The 18,866-nt window shown below is 35.2% G+C and overlaps 1 protein-coding gene across 3 annotated transcripts; it reads left to right on the top strand.

Annotated features, from left to right (window-relative positions):
• The first annotated feature begins 3,484 nt into the window (after positions 1 to 3,484).
• Positions 3,485 to 18,729, top strand: LOC139977925 (uncharacterized). Of its 3 annotated transcripts, XM_071987653.1 has the most exons (14): positions 3,485 to 5,196; positions 5,701 to 6,490; positions 7,240 to 7,489; positions 8,333 to 8,403; positions 8,869 to 8,994; positions 10,024 to 10,149; positions 10,555 to 10,659; positions 12,608 to 12,653; positions 12,888 to 12,934; positions 13,641 to 13,710; positions 15,698 to 16,010; positions 16,444 to 16,670; positions 17,096 to 17,230; positions 17,783 to 18,729. In XM_071987653.1, the coding sequence occupies exons 1-11, from the start codon at positions 5,168 to 5,170 to the stop codon at positions 15,928 to 15,930; spliced, it is 1,893 nt and encodes a 630-aa protein (XP_071843754.1). In that variant the 5' UTR covers positions 3,485 to 5,167; the 3' UTR covers positions 15,931 to 16,010; positions 16,444 to 16,670; positions 17,096 to 17,230; positions 17,783 to 18,729. The 3 variants fall into 3 exon arrangements, with proteins under 3 accessions (XP_071843754.1, XP_071843753.1, XP_071843755.1); XM_071987652.1 differs by having other exon boundaries at positions 15,698 to 16,670; XM_071987654.1 differs by lacking the exons at positions 15,698 to 16,010; positions 16,444 to 16,670; positions 17,096 to 17,230; positions 17,783 to 18,729 and adding an exon at positions 12,112 to 12,264 and having other exon boundaries at positions 3,486 to 5,196; positions 13,641 to 13,689.
• The last annotated feature ends 137 nt before the right edge of the window (positions 18,730 to 18,866 follow it).

The raw sequence follows: 18,866 nt of genomic DNA, 5'->3' as shown, positions 1-18,866 counted from the left end.
GCAGTCCATTTGAGTCCGTCAGGGGGGGGGGGGCATCCGCCCCTGACCATATGGACGCTCCGCCACTGCGCGGCGGGGGTGCAGGCCCTAATTCGCCATTACTAATGTAAAAGAGAGTTTTGACATAATTGGACCTCCATGCTTTTTATACATCTACATGAGACATGTCGTTGTTTACATTAGCATCCCGCGGTATACTGCGCAATTTTAATGGACCGTACGGTACATGATGGCATTCGATGTAATAACGGATGCTTGCTTATATGATATTGACATGAACACGTTGAACGCGCGCGAAGCGCGAGAAAATTTTTGGTTATTTTTTCAGGCAAGTCGGACAGTTTTGAGGCTTTTCATCCTGGAACGCCATTTTCATGCTCACTGATATGATGTGATATCTGCTGTTTGCGTTACAAATTCGAACAGGCGCGTAGCGAGGAATTTGCCAAGGGAGGGCCGAAGCCTGTAGGCAAATTATCTAAGCGTAGCGCCACCATAGGTTGGCGCGAAGCGTGCAAGAAAATTTTGGCCGAAAATGCCTCCCAGATCGCTGGAAATGACACTTCCCAGGCCTTGTAAGTTGCCTCTAAGCACTTTCTATTTTGAAATTACTTAGCGATATCATTTAAAAAATGCTGAATGGGGGGTGGCGGGCGGTCGCCCCCATCCCAAAATGCGTCATGTTCCCCGACGACACGGTCGAGTTCGAGACCAGCCACAGTTGGTTTCATAGCACAATTCTACACACGCGTTATGATAGACCATATATAGTATATATATAGATCATTAGTGAGAGAGGAAAATGGAAACGGGAGTTGTCGGTGTAAGGGGTAGGGTGAGTCACACTTTTACGAAATCATTGATCCGACACTGGCTACCCTTCAGCGCTGTAATGATGTCACTGTTCCTCTTTCTCTTCCCGGTGTCTTCACGTTTTGCTTTTACTCCCTCTTTTTCTCCTTTTTCTCTCTTTCTTCTTTTTCTTTTCCCTTCCTTCCTCTCCTCCTCCTCTTTTTTCCCCTCTTTTTTCCTTTTTTCTTCTCTTTTTTTTCTCTTCTCTTTTTCTTACCCGGGGGGCGCGCGCCCACAACGCCCCCCCCCTGGATACGCACCTGGGTGGTTAGGATCATGTTTCTCCAGTCACTATGTTTTTTGCACATATCTAGTGGTAATGAAACAGTAGGCCACTACCGTGTGTTGCAGTGACATTGTTTATATGTGTGATTGAAACTACTTTTCAATGCTAAATCAACGGCATTCATTCGGTAAACTAGCCGTATGGTCGTATGTTGGAATCCGCGATTAAGTTTGCACTAAATGTACACTTTGCTGGTATGTACATGTGCAATGTTTGTTGTGTATGTAAGTGTCGAAGAATATTGCTTTCTAGTTTACAAGAGATATATCATATGATAGTTCAGTTCGAGAGACAGCCATTCTTACAAACATTACAAAATTTTAATACATATGTAATTAAACAAACACGAAACGAATATCTGAGAACTTGGCCACACTTTCTATGTTGACAAATGGATATGGGCTTATATGTCGCAGGTAGCTAATACGGATGAAGCTTAAACATTGAAAAATACTCTCAAGGAAATATCACACCTAAAGTAAACAACATACCCTGGTGGAAACTGGGTTCAACTGGAATTTTCTTTACGGAAATTGGCCCAAATTTGAATTAGGTTGAAATGGGTGAACTGGGGTTCCCAACTGGTTCAACTATGTTTTACTGGGTCCAACTGGTTCAACTATGTTTACTGGGTCCAACTGGTTCAACTATGTTTACTGGGTCCAACTGGTTCAACTATGTTTACTGGGTCCAACTGGTTCAACTATGTTTTACTGGGTTCAACTATGTTTTACTGGGTCCAACTGGTTCAACTATGTTTTACTGGGTCAACTACGTTTTACTGGGTTCAACTATGTTTTACTGGGTCAACTATGTTTTACTGGGTTCAACTGGGTCAACTATGTTTTGCTAGGTTAAACTGGGTGAACTATGTTTTACTGCTATCATTTTTAAATAGTTTGAACTGGGATTCTCAACTGGTGTTATCTACACTTATATAACAGTAACACCACACAATAAGAAGTTTTCATTTTTTAACAGTAGATCTATACTGTATGTAAGGGTGTTAGCCACTGAAAATAAATGTTTGTTCTTGATCAGAGAACTCTGGGTTTGGTGTGATGACCTAGCACAGAGCAAGACACATAAAAAATGGAGAAATCAACTGGATTGGATCAAAAGAAATTATAAATATGAATAACAAACAATTTGCAGCTGATCTGGGCCCAGTCAAAAATTAAATGAAACAACTTACAGTCGTGAGGTGCGCACCCAAAATATAAAGAAATACACTTAATTTAAAAGTCTTTTCTGATGAGTTGGCCTGCTGGTGACATAGAAGTATTCTACGACCTCAGATCTTCCACGACATCAGATATTCTACGACATCAGTATAGTTGAACCCAATAAATGTTGTTATGAATGTCCGATCCCATAAAAAAGTATCCTTTAATTTATGTGTGTTCCAGGGTATCCTTTCAGTAAAATAATGTCCTTTATAAGTTATGGTGTCCTGGAATATCCTTTATTGTAAATTAATATCCTTTATAGTAAATAGTATCCTTTATAATAAATAGTGTCCCAGACTGTCAGTTGAATATCACAACTTCCATAAAATAATAAGGTCTACACTCTACAGTAACCTGAACTATGTAAATATAGGTTTAAAACAAACTATCCAGCCATTAAACTATCTTTCTCTTCTTTTACAACTGCCTCGCTCAGCTATTCATAGCCAACTGCCAACTCCCTTTACCCTCACTAAACTCCTTTGTTCCTAAAATATATACACACAGACCCCATTTCCTGTGAGGGCTAATTTCCAGGAAGAACAAGATAGTTGCCTAGCAACCCAGAAGAGAGACAGAACTTTGTTATTAAATCAACCCTTATGCTGCCACAAGACAACATACAAATATACGGTACACATGTATAGCCCTCTGTACAGTGAGCACTGCACAGTGCACTAATAAACATGTAAAACTATGGTACCAAACAAAACTTTATGTAAGAGCTGACCATCTTACACTGTACAAATGAAACTTCACTTTAAATTAGATTGATAGTTTAATCATATGTTCAAAATGTTCAGTGTAGGGCATCCTCACATTTGTAGCATATACGTGTAGGCCTATGTTTTACACTTCACTAGGCTAATGACTTTTGCAAAGTATGTTATTATGCCGGCAATAGGACACTTCATGTTTGAAATAACAATCAACGCAATTGCGTAAATTTTGAAAATTGTTATTATGTTTGCTAGTTGACGATAACTTTCCTAAAATCATGCGGCTAAATATAGGTGTTAACTTGAGTATAACTAGGTAAGGCCCCTATAGCTAGGCAAATATAACGTTAGGATATGTCTAACGTTAGCAATGGTACCATGTGGTATACCTAGTAGGGAGCCGGTTTGTTTGGCCTAGCCTATACTATAGTCCTAGGTCACTATATATGAAGTTTCTGTTCAATTCAAATAGTTATGATAAAGAGCACGTTTACAATCAATTATAATGTTACAAGTATGTGTCAATAATATAAAGATACTGCAAGATCACAACGAAGGGAACTTAGCCGCGGTAATAATTTAAAATTGTTGGCAAAATCGGTTACAAATGCGATTATTCTGTGAAGCTTCTGTTGGCGTATGTGGTTTGCGGATTCGGAATTTATAAATTTAGCGCTAACGCAAGGGACAAATGTCAAAGTTCAAATTTAGTCGAATCATACTATTTTGCACTAGGAAGGCATTTTGCCTCCCAATTGTTCAAATCGACGAACAAAGTATAACATAATTTTTTCAAATTTATTATATAGTAAATATTTCGTATTTTTAATCATTGCGGTACAAAAATGTAATCGTTTAATCATAACTGTGATAAATATGACAAATATTTATTTTACACCCCTCATAAGTTGGCTAATTTAGCATTTTTAATATATCACGATACGGTTACTGCTTACGAACTTACATTATAATATTCTTGACAATTACGCCTAAAATAAAAACAGTCAACATAGTCCAAACTCAGTTGGAACAGTGTGAAACCTAGTTCAACCCCAACAGGGCAAGCTCACCAGTAAACATAGTTCAAACCCAGTTGGGCTTGTGCAAACCAGTGAAACCTAGTTAAACCTCAGCTGGGCAAGTTCACCAGTCAACATAGTTCAAACCCAATTGGGCAAGTGCAAAAACCAGTCAAACCTAGTTGAAGCCCAACTGGATCAGTTCAAACATAGTTCAAACTCAGTTGGGTCTGAACAAACCCAGTTGAACATTGTGTAAACCCAGTTGAACCTAGCTCATGTTCAGCATAGCCCAGTTGGAACCCAGTAAGACCCAGTTAAACACAGTTAAAAACCAGTTAAACATAGTAGGCCCTAGTAGAACCTAGTTGATTTTTGAACTGGGTTCTACTGGCATTTCTACCAGGGTATTTCTAGTAAGAAATCCAGCCTTCAGTGTACACCCATGATTGCAAAGTAAATAACGAGCGCTGTCATGACAGAACATGATTCTTTTATGAGGAGTAGATTTGAAATATGTCGTTGCAATTCCCATGGTGTCGTGGCTGGATATGATATTTGTTAACAGTTGAATTGCTGGAGCTATATAGACAGGAATTCCCGTTTGCACTTATTTACACAGAGTTGTATTTATGCATGGTGATAAATAGCTGCACTTGTTTGTTCTGTTTTCCTTACAAACCAAAATGTTTACACGGTCAATATGTTGACCAATACTCTAAAATACAAAGTTCAATGCCGATAGCGAAATAACCCTCTTCACACTAAATATAACGTTCTGAGAATCACAACTTTTAGAGTGAAGAACTGTGAACGGACTACGTATGATTTTATCAGTGCTGATACTTGCAAAGTCAAATCTTCGTTCATGACCAAAAATCAGACGTTATTGACTAATTGATAATAATAATAAAAATAACAATAACAATAATAATAATAGTGGTGATTTTAAACGCGTGCATATTCACCCGGAATAACGATAATAACGTACTTCGTCAATTTTGTTTTCCAGTGCTCAAATAGACAACTTGCGATATAGCTCATCTTCAGGAACCAACAATAATGGCTGCAAATCACCTTATGCCGACGTTGTAAGTACACTACTCTAATAGGTATTGAAAATATAGATTCAGGAAGCTGATATTCATAAATCAAATAAGATATAGTTTGAATGGAATGCATTTATTTAATATTGCATCTTAGAAAGCGTTAGGAAAAATAATATAATTGTATATAATTACTCATATGTAAGTGCACATGTAAGTGAATATGGTCTATGTTTAACGGTGCGCATTTTTGCACAGACTGAAGATGCCAGCGTAACTGAAGCTGTCTCGGTATTTGCCCAACGTTAGCTGCAAGAAACGCCTTTTCGTTTGAGGTTGAAAGTAATTATTTGCTTTGATGCGCGTTTCACCGTTAAACATTCTCTCAATGCATGCACTCATAAGTTCAATGTATTGTCTTATAAGCAAGCAAATGATATGCAGTGATAAAGTTTCTCTTATAATGACCTTTCATATGGCAAACTCACAAAAAAAAATCCCTGTACGATAACAAATTGATCCTCCTTTGCAAATTTTCTATTCCTGCAGACTTCAACGTTTGCATAACGAAACAGAAGATCATAAATGGCAAATCAATGATATTACCACTGGAGCATCTGGCATGGTGGCTTCCTCTCAATTTAACGACGTTACTAGTAGAACATATATTTCGATCTGTATTGTTGTGGGTAAAACAATTCAACAAATCCAACAGCACTCAGTTAACAAATCTATGAAAGACCGTTTCACACAATGTTTATCTTTACTTGAAGACAAAACCGCATTTGTAGTAAGTTTTGGAAAGAACCTACAATTTTACGAAGTTAACAGAGGTATGCTCTACAATTCCATAACTTTAGAAAACGGATCATCTTGTATTTGTACAAAAGATGAAGACATTTTTGTCTCAATTATTTCTTCATGCACAGTAAAAGTTTTTGACATCGAAGGGCGATTACAAAGAGACTTTCTATTAGGCAACCTTCAGCATGGAGATTACCCTGCGGATATGACTGTGGTAGATAACATATTATACCTATGCACGACCTTGAGTGGCCATGCTTTTGCGTACTGTCTTAGTTCATCGGATACGTCCAAAGTGATTTCATTCAAAAATGGAGTGACACGGTCCAGCAGGGCAAATAGCATTACGGTTCACAAGGAGAAGAAATTGGTCTTCATTCTTTGGGATAATGTAAACATTTGTATTTATCCAGATACATCAAGTGACAATATTCATTGTACTGAAATTTCCCATTCAAATAAAGTGAGAATAACTGATAGCAATATCATGTTTTCCGTAAACCAATGCAAGGACGAAATACTGATCTACGATGTGGTAAGTATCTAGCCGAACTTGGACAAGTATTATAGCTTCATTTGTGACAGTAAAACATGTTCTTCTGTAATCATTTGCTGTGTCATGAATGATTGAAACAACGTTTAAACTCCTGTATAAATGTTCGATTATTTCAAGACAAGATGAAACAATACCAAACTGTAAGTTGCTCTTTACAATGTATAATTCTTACGAATGATGCATACACTATTAGGAAAGTAAAACTTAAATCGTCATAAGCAGCTTTCGCATTGGCCTTGGCATCCTTATTGTCGTTAACATTGCATTACATCACTTCCATCATATGGTGAACGATATACCTCGTAATACAATGTTATATCCGAGGTTCGGTTCTCTCAACAGCAGACCTGATCAGAAATATCAAAACTATCGAAAGAACATGTTCAGATCGAGTCCTTTATTGTTATTCATTTCATTGGGACTTGGATATATTGCTGATATTACTGAGATGTAGTATGTTAAGATGTGATTTCCATAGACACAATACTGTGCTCCGTGAGAAGTTTCCAACCGCTCCTCAATGTGTTCATATATGCATAGTGCTATAATGGCGACATCTCTATTGTAACTCAACTGCAATATTTTTCACACAGGTTTTACGTTTGTTTCTAGAGTAACCTTTAAATTTGATTACATGTCCATTGTATGATAAACATTATGATAGTCCATTATATATCATCATCACCAATATACGGTGAATATTCTATCTAGAGATCTTCTTCATTTAGGAAACCATAATCGACCTAGCGATGCTTAAGAAACAACTTCTGTCAACAACCACAGAAAAGAATCAAAGAGATTTATTCCATCCAGAAGAGGAGACATTAGATAACATTCCACCATATCCTACTATCAGGAGAAAGACAATGGTTGGTACGATATCACTTTTAGGCAGAGCAGAAACTGCGAACACGACATACAGCAGACTAAGGGCTCGACGAAAGCTGGCAGTAATGATTGAAGATACTTTTTTAAAGTGTGAGTAATTATTTCTGTTCAACGACCCAATCATTGCAATTAAAATGAACGTTTAGGTAACTTAAGTATTTTCCTGGTGATTTACAGTAGCGTAGCAATAAGCAATCGGGCCACATACAGCAATATACCATCAAAGCAGAGTCTACATTCGCTCAAGCATAACCATGGTTTGAGAAATTGTTAATATTAACCAGAGATAAGCGTCCTAATAAGGAACTCTTTTACCTAGAGTGTTAAATAACTAGTGAAATCATGTAGAAAGAAATTGTTATGACTTTCCAAAATATATGTGACCTTTACTTAAGGTGTAGTTTGTATTTATATGTAATGAAAGTCAGAAGTACTTACTAGTAAGTTTTACTAAGTTCACACATAATGATATTCCTGCCATACATGTAAAAGTTGGCCAAGCTTCCGGTCGAGGGCACCGTTTGATAAGTCCAATGTCCCTCAAACTGTAGCCAGCATGAGATGATGTGCGTTACTGGACCGGTCGCCACACGCTATCTTCTTTCAATTGACTCATCTAGATGTCTGCAATAAGTAATAAGCTTACGGCCTCTTTAGTGGATGTGTAGTTACCCTTTTCTTGGTACTTATCAGCACACCCTCCCCTCCCTCCCATATGCTAGCCCCACCAGTAGCCTAGGTGATTTGCCAGTTTTGTATTGCTTGCCTAGTAACTGCTTAGTATGTCAATCATGATACCTCTAACATTTCTCACAGACATCTATGTTAAAAGTTAACTTAATTAGGTAGGAGGTGTATTTGTTAGTCTAATTGTACTCGTGGGGAAAGTAATACAGAAAATTGACTGGTCATTGTTTACCAATCATTTCACAGATGAACAAATTATATCGAACTTGAAATCACAAAAGGAGGAAACTGAAAAGCGAACGCAAGAGACCGACGAAGTAAGTAAGACAATTACACTGTCACATACTCGTGCATACTCGTGACATACCCTTAAACCGAAAAAAGTAGCAATAAAGTTAATGTCACGTTCTTTGGAGAATACAAGCAGTGGGGAATTTTCAGCTTAGTACTTTTCAGAGACGACAGGTTAAAATCGATGGGTTATTAAAGTGTATTTATCTTGGAGTTTAGACTATAAGCAACATCGTTTTATGTTCGAAGTTTAATCTATTGTGAGTGTATAGTTAATATGTCACTGAGAACATGACTTAACACTTTTTCGAAACTGAGCGCAAGCGTCGTAAACGAGAGAACAATCCCGTATCACTTAAGTAATTTTTGTTCTGATTACTTATGCTCGCAAATTTTGAAATTATCAATAAAATATATCAATCGTTCATAAAAAATATTGCAATTTAGACAATATATGAAATTAACTTTCTTACTCGTTCGTTTAACTTTAGTTAAAGTCCACTATTGAAGAACTTGAAAAGAATAAGATCGAAGACATGAGAATGATAGAAAGCCAAGTGAATCAAATTAAAGACTTACAGCAGATTTCATCCGCCTCAGAAGAGAAGTTGCAAAACGTACGTAAGGTCCTCTTTATTTTTCTATAAGTCATCGATAACAAGAACAAATATAATATGTTGAAGAAAAGTCAAATCTTCACCTATCGAATTCTCCATTCGTTTTGAAAATCTGAAATATTTACAATCAAAGAAAGATGCAGCAATGGGAACTGATCGTCGACGTCAAATAGATAACATCCAAGACAGAGATGAAGGTGTCATAGTCCTTTTTGTTTTCAAATGTTAATGCAGCTTTAATTTATATTTAAGTTATATAGACTCAAGATACAAATAACTTAAATTCATTATGTTTACAGAATTTAGCTTATGTTTGATGCAATCTATGTTATGTAACAACAGCCTAAGGATGACTTCAGAATCAACATTAACTGCCTTATTTTGTAGACCTTAAGGAAGCAATGATATAAGCTGCATTGGTATACCCTTTTTTAATTTGTGAGAAATTATCCATTTTACAGCAGTCTTTCATCAATTAAAGTTACTGGACTTTAAAGAGAACATTAGATCAGTTCCTCAGATGCAACATCAAACTGAAAATGGCAACATAAGAATTACATCACCATAACTGATTTGTGTGCAATGTGTTTCTAAATTAGCAAAGAGAATTGGTGTTGAATAATCACCCATAAGATCCTCTGATGTTTACATGAACTAAACAAACATGGTTGGTTGACTTATGACAATTGACAAAACAATGTACCAACAGCAAACATTTAATGCTAAAGTGATGGGCCGACGTCATCATCAATTCACTTATAAAGAGCATTCCAGAGATACATCATAACTTCAAGGAAAGTATTAGGAAAGTAAGAACAGCTATGGAGCGTTACCAGCTCTTATAAGTTCGACTTTCTTCGTGGACTTACACAACATTGTGCGTTCAGTCATCCTTTATAACTAAGAAACAAAGAAAATATTTTCATGGTGTTTTTATTACTTGTCCCATTGTCAGATTTACTTTAAAAGCAATATGCACCTGAAATGTAAAGCGTAATATATAAACGTTGTCTACAATCTGTATTTCAGCTGACCTCTAAAAACATAAAACTTCAAGAGGATCTTCAAGAAAAGAAAGAGACATTTCAACGTCAACAACTGACGACAGAGGACGTGAATAACATTTCCGTTCTCCTCCAAACAGAACTTAATGAAGTAAGCGGTATACACAAGGGTGGATGAATAAATGTAATCAGCGCGTTTTCTGAGATATTTCTTTTTTTACTTTTAAGCATATGTTGGAGCAAATGTATAAAATATACTTCAGAATCACATGTTATTCGTTATTTATTGTTTAATCTGTATTTTCGTAACAAATGTATTAAATATATTAAAAATAGAGGTAAAAAAGTTATCTTTGTGTAATAGATATCACATAACGGTAGCTCAAACATTCATAACATGGTCAAGGATTAGCTTTATCCACACTCTGTTTTGTTTGTAGTATGCATGGTTAGAGGGAATCACGGGATATTGTTTTGCGTGTTGATATACCTGATATAATAACAACTTCCAATAATGAAAAACACCACTGAGTGATAATAATTACCGTAATCACAGGTGAAAAAGTCTATTGTGGATTTGCGAGAGGCAAGCGAAACTCAAATGTCAAGGACAACAGATGCCCAAAACGATATCAAGGAACTACGTGACTTTATAATGAAGGTAAGCAAATATTAATAACCGTTTCAATACATTTTCATTACCTGACGATATCTTCTTGTTTACAATTTCTCCATAGTAAAAACCTGTTACTTGCCGTGACAATTCAGCAAATTGTCTGTTTACAGAACACAAAATTGTAGACATTATATCCGAGGTCAGGCTTGGCTGAAACAGTAAAACTTATTGTTTAGTTTAATGGAGATATTCAATATCCAATATTTCTTTGTTCTGACGTGGTGTAATATAACCGACAAGTATCGAGATATATTTCAAGCATCATAGTCCTAATATAAGCACGAAGCTCACTTGAACATACTAATTCAAATACCGATTATAGGAAAGAAAATTAGAATTTTTTTTTATTGAATAAAGTAATCGCGATGCAAACAGATAATCATCTAATCTCAAATGAAAAGAATAACACTCCGTATGGGAGGTGTTGTGTTCACTGATCTTTCCATAAGCCGTAAGTTTGCATATAAATTGCATCACAGCTTTGAAATGTTTGTCGGTATTAATCGATAAATTATTACTTGATTAATTTTGGTGATTTGCAGCTATGAAGGTATTTATTTAAATACCCTGACGTTAACGTGTGAGTGTGCTGGGACCCTGCAAGAGAAAAGTTATGTTTGAATTACAAACGAATTAATAGCAGGTGTTTTTAAGTTCAGATGCGACTCGTAGATACCAATAAAACGCAAGTTAAATCTGTAATCGAATTGTGCTCGCATTAGGTACGGAGCTAGTCTTGGATTGAACATTGACTATAGTATGTCCATTTTAAGAGTACATGCATAATTTTGTTACAATAATACAGCAAATTATTACATATCATGTTCACAAATATGTGGATATAATATATACTTACAACACAAAATACATTGGTATATGTACCTGTGTTTGGTCACATTTACGATAACCGTTTGCAGACAAATAAATGTTATAAACTTATAACAGTAAGACAATTTTCTAAGCTCAGCGCTATAAATCGTGATGCAAAAACAAACTTTGGTAATATTTCAATTTCCTTCTCTGTGATTAATATATTTAATTTTAAAATGATTTATGTCAGCGGTGTTTTAACATTAATAAAGTTATTTAAATGCCGGTACCATTTAAATTTGCCAAACCAGATACTTTGTGTCGGGTACGAGTGAGGCACTTCGCACTATCAAGGATTTTTTTTTATTTGATTATAGAATAGGAACAAGTATAATATGGTACATACATTTAAAAATAGACTGCAGGCATAGCATTGTTTTTGATGGGTGTGCTACTTGGTAATGTTTCTCTATATCCAGTCGGGAAGACACCACACTTTGACTTGAGAATGTGTATGGAAAGCCTTACACTAGTGGTATATTCAGTCCCTATCAATAAGCAATAAGTGAACATATCTAAGATTATTTATACAGTAGCAGTTAGGAATACTATGGGTACTATTTTAAGCAAATAAGCTCAGAAATAGAGAGCGTTTTGTCACCTCAGTTGTCTGAACTAAAAACTCTCAGCGATAATCTTTAAAGTCTGCGCAGTGAGTTTGCACAAATGATCCAGAACTACCAACCACAAAGCGAACCAAGAAAGGAGATTGTTCACAAAGTAAGTTATGGCAAACGGCTGCTAGTTTTTGTTGTAGACAAATCGACAAACTATACAGTGAATCGTACATTGATCTAGCCGTTATATTGAATCACTAAGCACGTTGTTAAGACTGATGATCGTTAGTTGTAAATCGTTTTGAAATAAACTTAACAAATGATCAAAACCACTGAGTTAACAGGTCGCATGAGTTATGTAGTCATGTTACTAAAGAATGAATTAATTTGTTGGAGATGATTACTGGTTGTTACTTAATGTATATTCAGTCACATGAGATAAAAGCGAAATCATATTTGTAAATTATTTCATTGTTAATGTTTCTAACATATCACTACTTTCACAGACCGCTCTTCAGTCGGCTCGGAAACAGAAGTTAGACAGAAGAGCAGGTATGATGTGACCTTTCTTTACTATTGAAGTGTACTAAAAACAATATTAGATAGTTCTGAAACATCTTTAGTGTATGAAAGGTGTAAAACTTACAATTTGGCACCTTTATATTATGTGGTGACATATAGTTGGTTGAAATGTATGCGTTATGTGTTTGATGCGTTGGATTTATATTGTATAGCTATACACTTCCCTAATTGAGTTCATTTTTAATTTCGGTATTTTCCCTGCAGAATCGAAGTTTAATAGGTCTGAGACATTAACGTCTGTAGATTCAGGGGTAAGTAAACTAAACTGAACCTCACTTTGTTACCAAACATATCTTGCTATTCATAAACAAGTGAATGGGTGAGCAAATAGGTTTTGTACAAAAATTACCAAATGACTAGCTTGGTCATTTTCTTTGATATAGCAATATCATCCTAAAGAATTGGGACGATATTGTGCCGTATTGCAGGGAATAACATGGCGGACTGAAGCTAGCAAATTAATGATGAACATCGTTTGTTCTTTTTTACGAAAAAATGCATATATAAATATGGCAGTTGATTTTCAGTTGTAGAGTTATTGTTTTAAGGTTGTTTTAATTCAAACATTAAAAAATTCCGGCGAGTGAACATGCTTCTTTAACATCCTTGGTGGATTTTTTTTCTGCATCGTTGGATCAACAGTCATTCTCTTTGTCTCTTTGAAAAAAATATTTTTAATATTCTAATAAACAGTCAAGTTAAAAAAATCACCAAATTGCAGCTCAGCTGAGATGGCAAAGTTTTCGTTGTTTGCCACAAAAGTTAAGTCATTTATCCAAAGATAAAACAAACAAAAACAAGGAGAACAATTTAATTTTTTAACGAAATTGGCTAATATTTGTAGGTTGAAATGTACTTCATTATTTTGTTTCGTGTTGATGGAACTTCAGTTCAGAGACGTTCGAAGTCTTCTTTACTTACTACATCTGAATATTACTCTTAACATTTTACTTACAGAGAGGTAGTGGGACCGGACCCGATCATGATAACGCCATAAAAGAAGCGTATCGTAAACATCAAACGCTAGGTATTTGTTGCACTTCGTCTTGTTTGCTTTACTATATTTTTACTAACATTACAATACCAATTTAAAAAAAAGATGACCGTGTATTTAATAAAAGAGACCTGGAAAAATTGTTTCTTTAAAGGAATTGTCTGGTGGAAGATTTTGATACATTGTCCTCGTAGTTCAATCTTCACTTTCTAACCATGTGAAAATTGTCCCCATTCGACGTGTCCTTCTTGTAGAAATCTTGTTTTCAAATTCACCAGTTTCTCACTAAAAGCACCGTTTGTTCGAATGCATCAATTTGGTGATTAACATAGTGCAGGAAAATAGGCAAAACGAATGACTTGAAGTTAGCGCTACCATTTCCGCAGCAAATACACTCTCGCGTGTACACGCACAGGTGATTGCCTATTATATATTACGTACACATTGCGAACGTACGTATACAGCCTACCATGCCCAGTTGGTACACGTACAAAGCGTTGCACATAATACACTCTCACACTCAAACCACAGTTCATAAACTGTTCTTCGAAATCGCTGAAATAAAATTCACGGATCACCTTTACGGTAAAGGAACTTCAAAAGTATTGGAACACCGGAAGATTAATCTTGGCGTAATCGATGTCAGAGCAGAATGTAGTACCGAGAAGCTTAGGCTTCGCAGAACTGTCCGATTGTAAACGTTAGAGGTAGCCTACATGCAAACATTCTTCGCGTTGTAGCTGGACAGCGCGATGTATAAACAACGAAGAGTGTGCTGTTCAAACTTATCTTGTATAACACAAAAATCCATCTGTATGACGGCTTAACGATTTTTTTTAAAACATTTATAATTTATAAGAAATTTCACCGAAAATTAAGGAAAAAATTAATCTGTATTCAAGCGCGGTGTATTTTGTGATTACTGTAGGAACTGTATGGAGCGTGTGTTATGTCGCAATCTGTATTTGCGAAGGTGACGTCACGTTCCGTATTCACGTTCAAAGTATATTTGAAATATCCATCCTGCACGATTAAAAAATCGTTTCTCTGTCAAACGCAACATTAGCGTTCTCATATTTTGAAAATATGTTTGAAAATTATTTATCGTTTTTTTTAAAGGAAACTTCTAAGGGCTACCAGACAATTCTTTTAATAATGATTAACCCCTGTATATGCACATGAAGACAGTTTTAATGTTTTATAATGTTACTTTTGGATATAATGCCAACAATGCACACTTTCTTAATATATGGTTTCTTCGACAAAATAACCTGAAATATCATTTTAAAAGTTATAAAACGAAAGACAGTTTTCCGGAACTTGACCACTACTTTTATGTTATGCTTCTACAAATTGCTTTTCGTTTCGTTCAAATTAGCTGATAGGACTTCTCGTGGCCATTCCCGACAAATGTTTATATTTGCAGTTTTTGTAGGTTACACTTGTTTGCATAAACCCTTCGTGAGAGACAACAGTTTATGATGTATATGGAATGTTTGATTCCTAGTCGAAATGTAATTGAGAGATAAATTAAATGTTTTGGCAAATACAGAACTATTTCCGAGTGACGCAAAGCACGGGTAAGTTATTTGTGATTAGTTAATTGCCACAGCTACTGTAGTCTAAGATGTACTGACTTCCAACGTGGCCTGTTAGGTCCACTGTAAGTTTGAAAATGAGAAAGTCTATAATATAGGAAATGTGCTTTTATTTGAATGATTGTTCAGAATTTATTTAATATCGCTTCATTATTGGCGCTGCGGCATAAGTCGGCATAGGCCTTACATGTACATCAAATAATGCAGTAGCAAACGTATACGTACCGGTGCCCGTTCCACAAGAGCTTACTTCCGACTTTGAATAACAATTGAAGTGTTTTTAATACCTTCTCTTATACATAATTTATTGACTTGGACTTTGTTTCCTAAAGCATAAGCGTTAGTTTCAATTGGCACATTATTGATTGCACGATGATTTGATTATTATTTATTGTAGCCAACTTATTTCGTTCTAATAACAGAAAACGCCAGATCTAAAAAGGTCAATTTAGAAGCCTCAAAAACAATTACGAAGAAAGGTGGCACATTGGAAATCATCGGTACCGACATTTCTCTCGATGTTCCACAAAATGCTCTCGCAGAAGACTGTCAAATCCGCTTGGTGCTAATAAATCGCACCTTGGAATCAGACCACGAGGTTACGTTTTCTAGTAATTCAGCTGTCATTGTTGAATTATCTCCAAACGGCCGTTAAACTAACTTTACCACACTGTCTAAAATTAAAGCAAGGAAATCAGAACCACTCGGTAACGATTTTAACAAGTCACCACGTACGTAAGTAATCACTAATGTCGTTTTCGAGATTTTTTAACGGCAACATGCTTTCGGCATGATCGAAAGTAACACATGGAAGGATATATTGATCCAAAGTTTCTTTTAATAAGTTGTTATCACAATCTTTCATTTAATTATGTAGATACGAAATTTCACGTACAGGAGTCAAAAAGAGAGACAAGCTGACACAGACATTAATTTTATATTCAAATAAACAACTGGTAGTGAACGTTTGTGGCGTGAAAATATGTTTATGAGTTATAGATATGGAAATAGTTTACCTATTTCTCAATTTACTATTAGAACCCTGCAATAATTTATTGAATTGATGGAAGTTATAAGTTACTGAATTTAATGGTATAAGGTTTAGTTGTAAAAATCATTCGTTCTCCCTTACTTGTGTTCTTTTTGAGCAATTTCCCTCTTTTAGCAGAAGGTGTACCTCACTGGGAAGTAGAAAAAGACGCTCACTTTGAACTAAGAGATGACACATGCATCGTTTTCTTGAAACAATTCTGTTGGGTAACATACAAGGTGGATAACGAAGTTGTTGAAGGCAAAAAGCTACAAATATTCACTGCCGGCAAACCGCTTGTGGAAACTGACTGTGAGGGAACAGTTGAAGTTGGTTATTATTTGGATCTACCAGGAAAAGGAAATGTTAGTATATATAATATCACCTTTACTAATGGCTGTCTGTATATTCATCGAATCCCGTTTTATGCTGTTGGTGCTATCGAATTATTTATATGTAGTGTAGTGTAACATCGAAATATGTTACACTCGCAACGCCTTAAGATAAATCGTAACGTATGATTCAATATAGTTAGGCCTACATTTTATTTCCCTATATAAAATTAAAATAGGGTTCAAGGATATCTTTGTATCATTTGCTGTAAGTCTACAGTTTCAGTAACTTGTTAGGAGTTCATCTAAATTTTAATGATAACGTCGGTGTATTTTAAAACCCATAACACAAACTTTATTCTGTTTGTGGTCATTTAGTTTTGCTTAGAATGTTATGTTCATCAATTTTTACACTCGGAAAAAAGCAAGTGATTACTGTTATTTTTTCTATTTTTCAGAAATATTTAAATGACACGAACAAAATTGTACATCAACGGCAGCCATTTCTATTCAGAAAGGACGAAAAGAAGCCGTTGACGATATTTTTCCAAAAAGTAACTCCAAGTGAATGGCAAATTACGCTGGGATATCAGGTATGCAGTTCAGGATTTAATGTTTAGTATTTTCCATGAATTTGAACTAAAAATGTAAAAATAATCTAGAGGCATTTGTGTTTATTTATCAAATAGCATGAAACTTTTTCAGCCCTCACTTTATTACAATGGATATTTATTTAATTGTTTAACATTTTAATTTTCATCAACCTTATTATTTTCTTTTTATTTACCAGTCTGTTACCTGACAGGAGAAAAATTGTGGGTTTTAGAGGAAAGGGTTGACCAAAGTTTGTACCTTAGTACTGATATGGTAAAAAAAAAGCGGGAAATCAAGTGCTGCTTATAGAATTTACCCCCCCCCCAAAAAAAAAAAAAAAAACATGTTCGAGATGCATAAGAACAAATTAACGTAAGGCAAACGGCTTACTACTTATATATTTATATAATTTTATTTTATTCATATTAATTATATTAAAGCAATTCAGTCCCACATCCTGCTCCCGCTCCTCTCCCCCTCCACACACTTACCCTCGGCCAAAAATCTCAGGTCAGTGGTATATATCTTCTTATTTTCTTTCCTCTCTTTAGATTATAACTTTTCAGAGCATTGAATCTTCGGAGGAGAAGTCTTGTGCATATCATATACGGACCAAATCAAGTGCTGGAAAGTCTGGATTGCCTTTTTGTCAGTTTCGTGTTTATCAACGTCATGAAACCATTGATTAATATCGCTCTTGTCAGCCATTCGCTTGTAATTAATTTATAACAATGGCGATTATGATGGATCCTCTCTTATATTTATATTATAGTTCTTGAAGGAGAGCACCTCAGACGAAGATGAAGGAAAACCTAGACGCATTATCACACATACCTTTGATGACGTGCAATAACTTCTGGAATCCGAAATACGCCGTAAGGGCACAACTAACGAAGATTTGACAAAACTTGTAATTTCCTCGGGGGTAAATCAATATGGCAATTCAAAGTTTGGAACAAATACATATTACACGCCCACTTTTGGATATTTCTTATTCTTCTTGCTACTCTCAAACATCTCATTAAGAGATATAGTAATACATTACTTGGAGTAACTATCATGAATCAATGTGTTACATTATATTATTTTTCTTGAGCTTTTCTACTTTCATTCAGATCGTTCAATGAAAAAATATCGCTTACATATCATTTCAGGATTAATATCATATATATATAATATATATATAAATGAAAATCGTAATGAGTTGGAAAATCAAGAACAGTGAAAAAACTTTCAGCCTCCACCGGGATTCGAACCACGGGCCTCCCGCTCTGTACGCGGACACCCTAACCACTATGCTATGGACGCTGATTGTATGTCCAGAGGTTCGAAACCGGTAAGGAAGATCGTAATTCCACTGTAGGCGTTTGTCACCTATATCGAACAATACTAGTTCTGTTTTTGGTGACATATTTTGCCCTACTCTAGAGATCAAACATGATGCTATCCAACTCGAAAATCATTTGTGATATATATATATATATATATATATATATATATATATATACATATATATATATATATATATACATATATATATATATACATATATATATATATATATACATATATATATATATATACATATATATATATATACATATATATATATATATACATATATATATATATATA

The sequence above is a fragment of the Apostichopus japonicus genome, chromosome 12 (assembly GCF_037975245.1).
Source record: "Apostichopus japonicus isolate 1M-3 chromosome 12, ASM3797524v1, whole genome shotgun sequence".
Taxonomy (NCBI): Eukaryota; Metazoa; Echinodermata; class Holothuroidea; order Aspidochirotida; family Stichopodidae; genus Apostichopus; species Apostichopus japonicus.
This window is presented reverse-complemented; position numbering and strand designations above follow the sequence as displayed.

What these genes read in the sequence shown, in the direction of transcription:
- LOC139977925 (XM_071987653.1), top strand. Translation starts at nt 5,168, where the DNA reads ATGGCTGCAAATCACCTTATGCCGACGTT. An exon ending in CAGAAGAGAAGTTGCAAAAC is followed by an intron (nt 8,995 to 10,023) that starts GTACGTAAGGTC and finishes TCTGTATTTCAG; the next exon opens with CTGACCTCTAAAAACATAAA. An exon ending in TAACGTCTGTAGATTCAGGG is followed by an intron (nt 12,935 to 13,640) that starts GTAAGTAAACTA and finishes TTTTACTTACAG; the next exon opens with AGAGGTAGTGGGACCGGACC.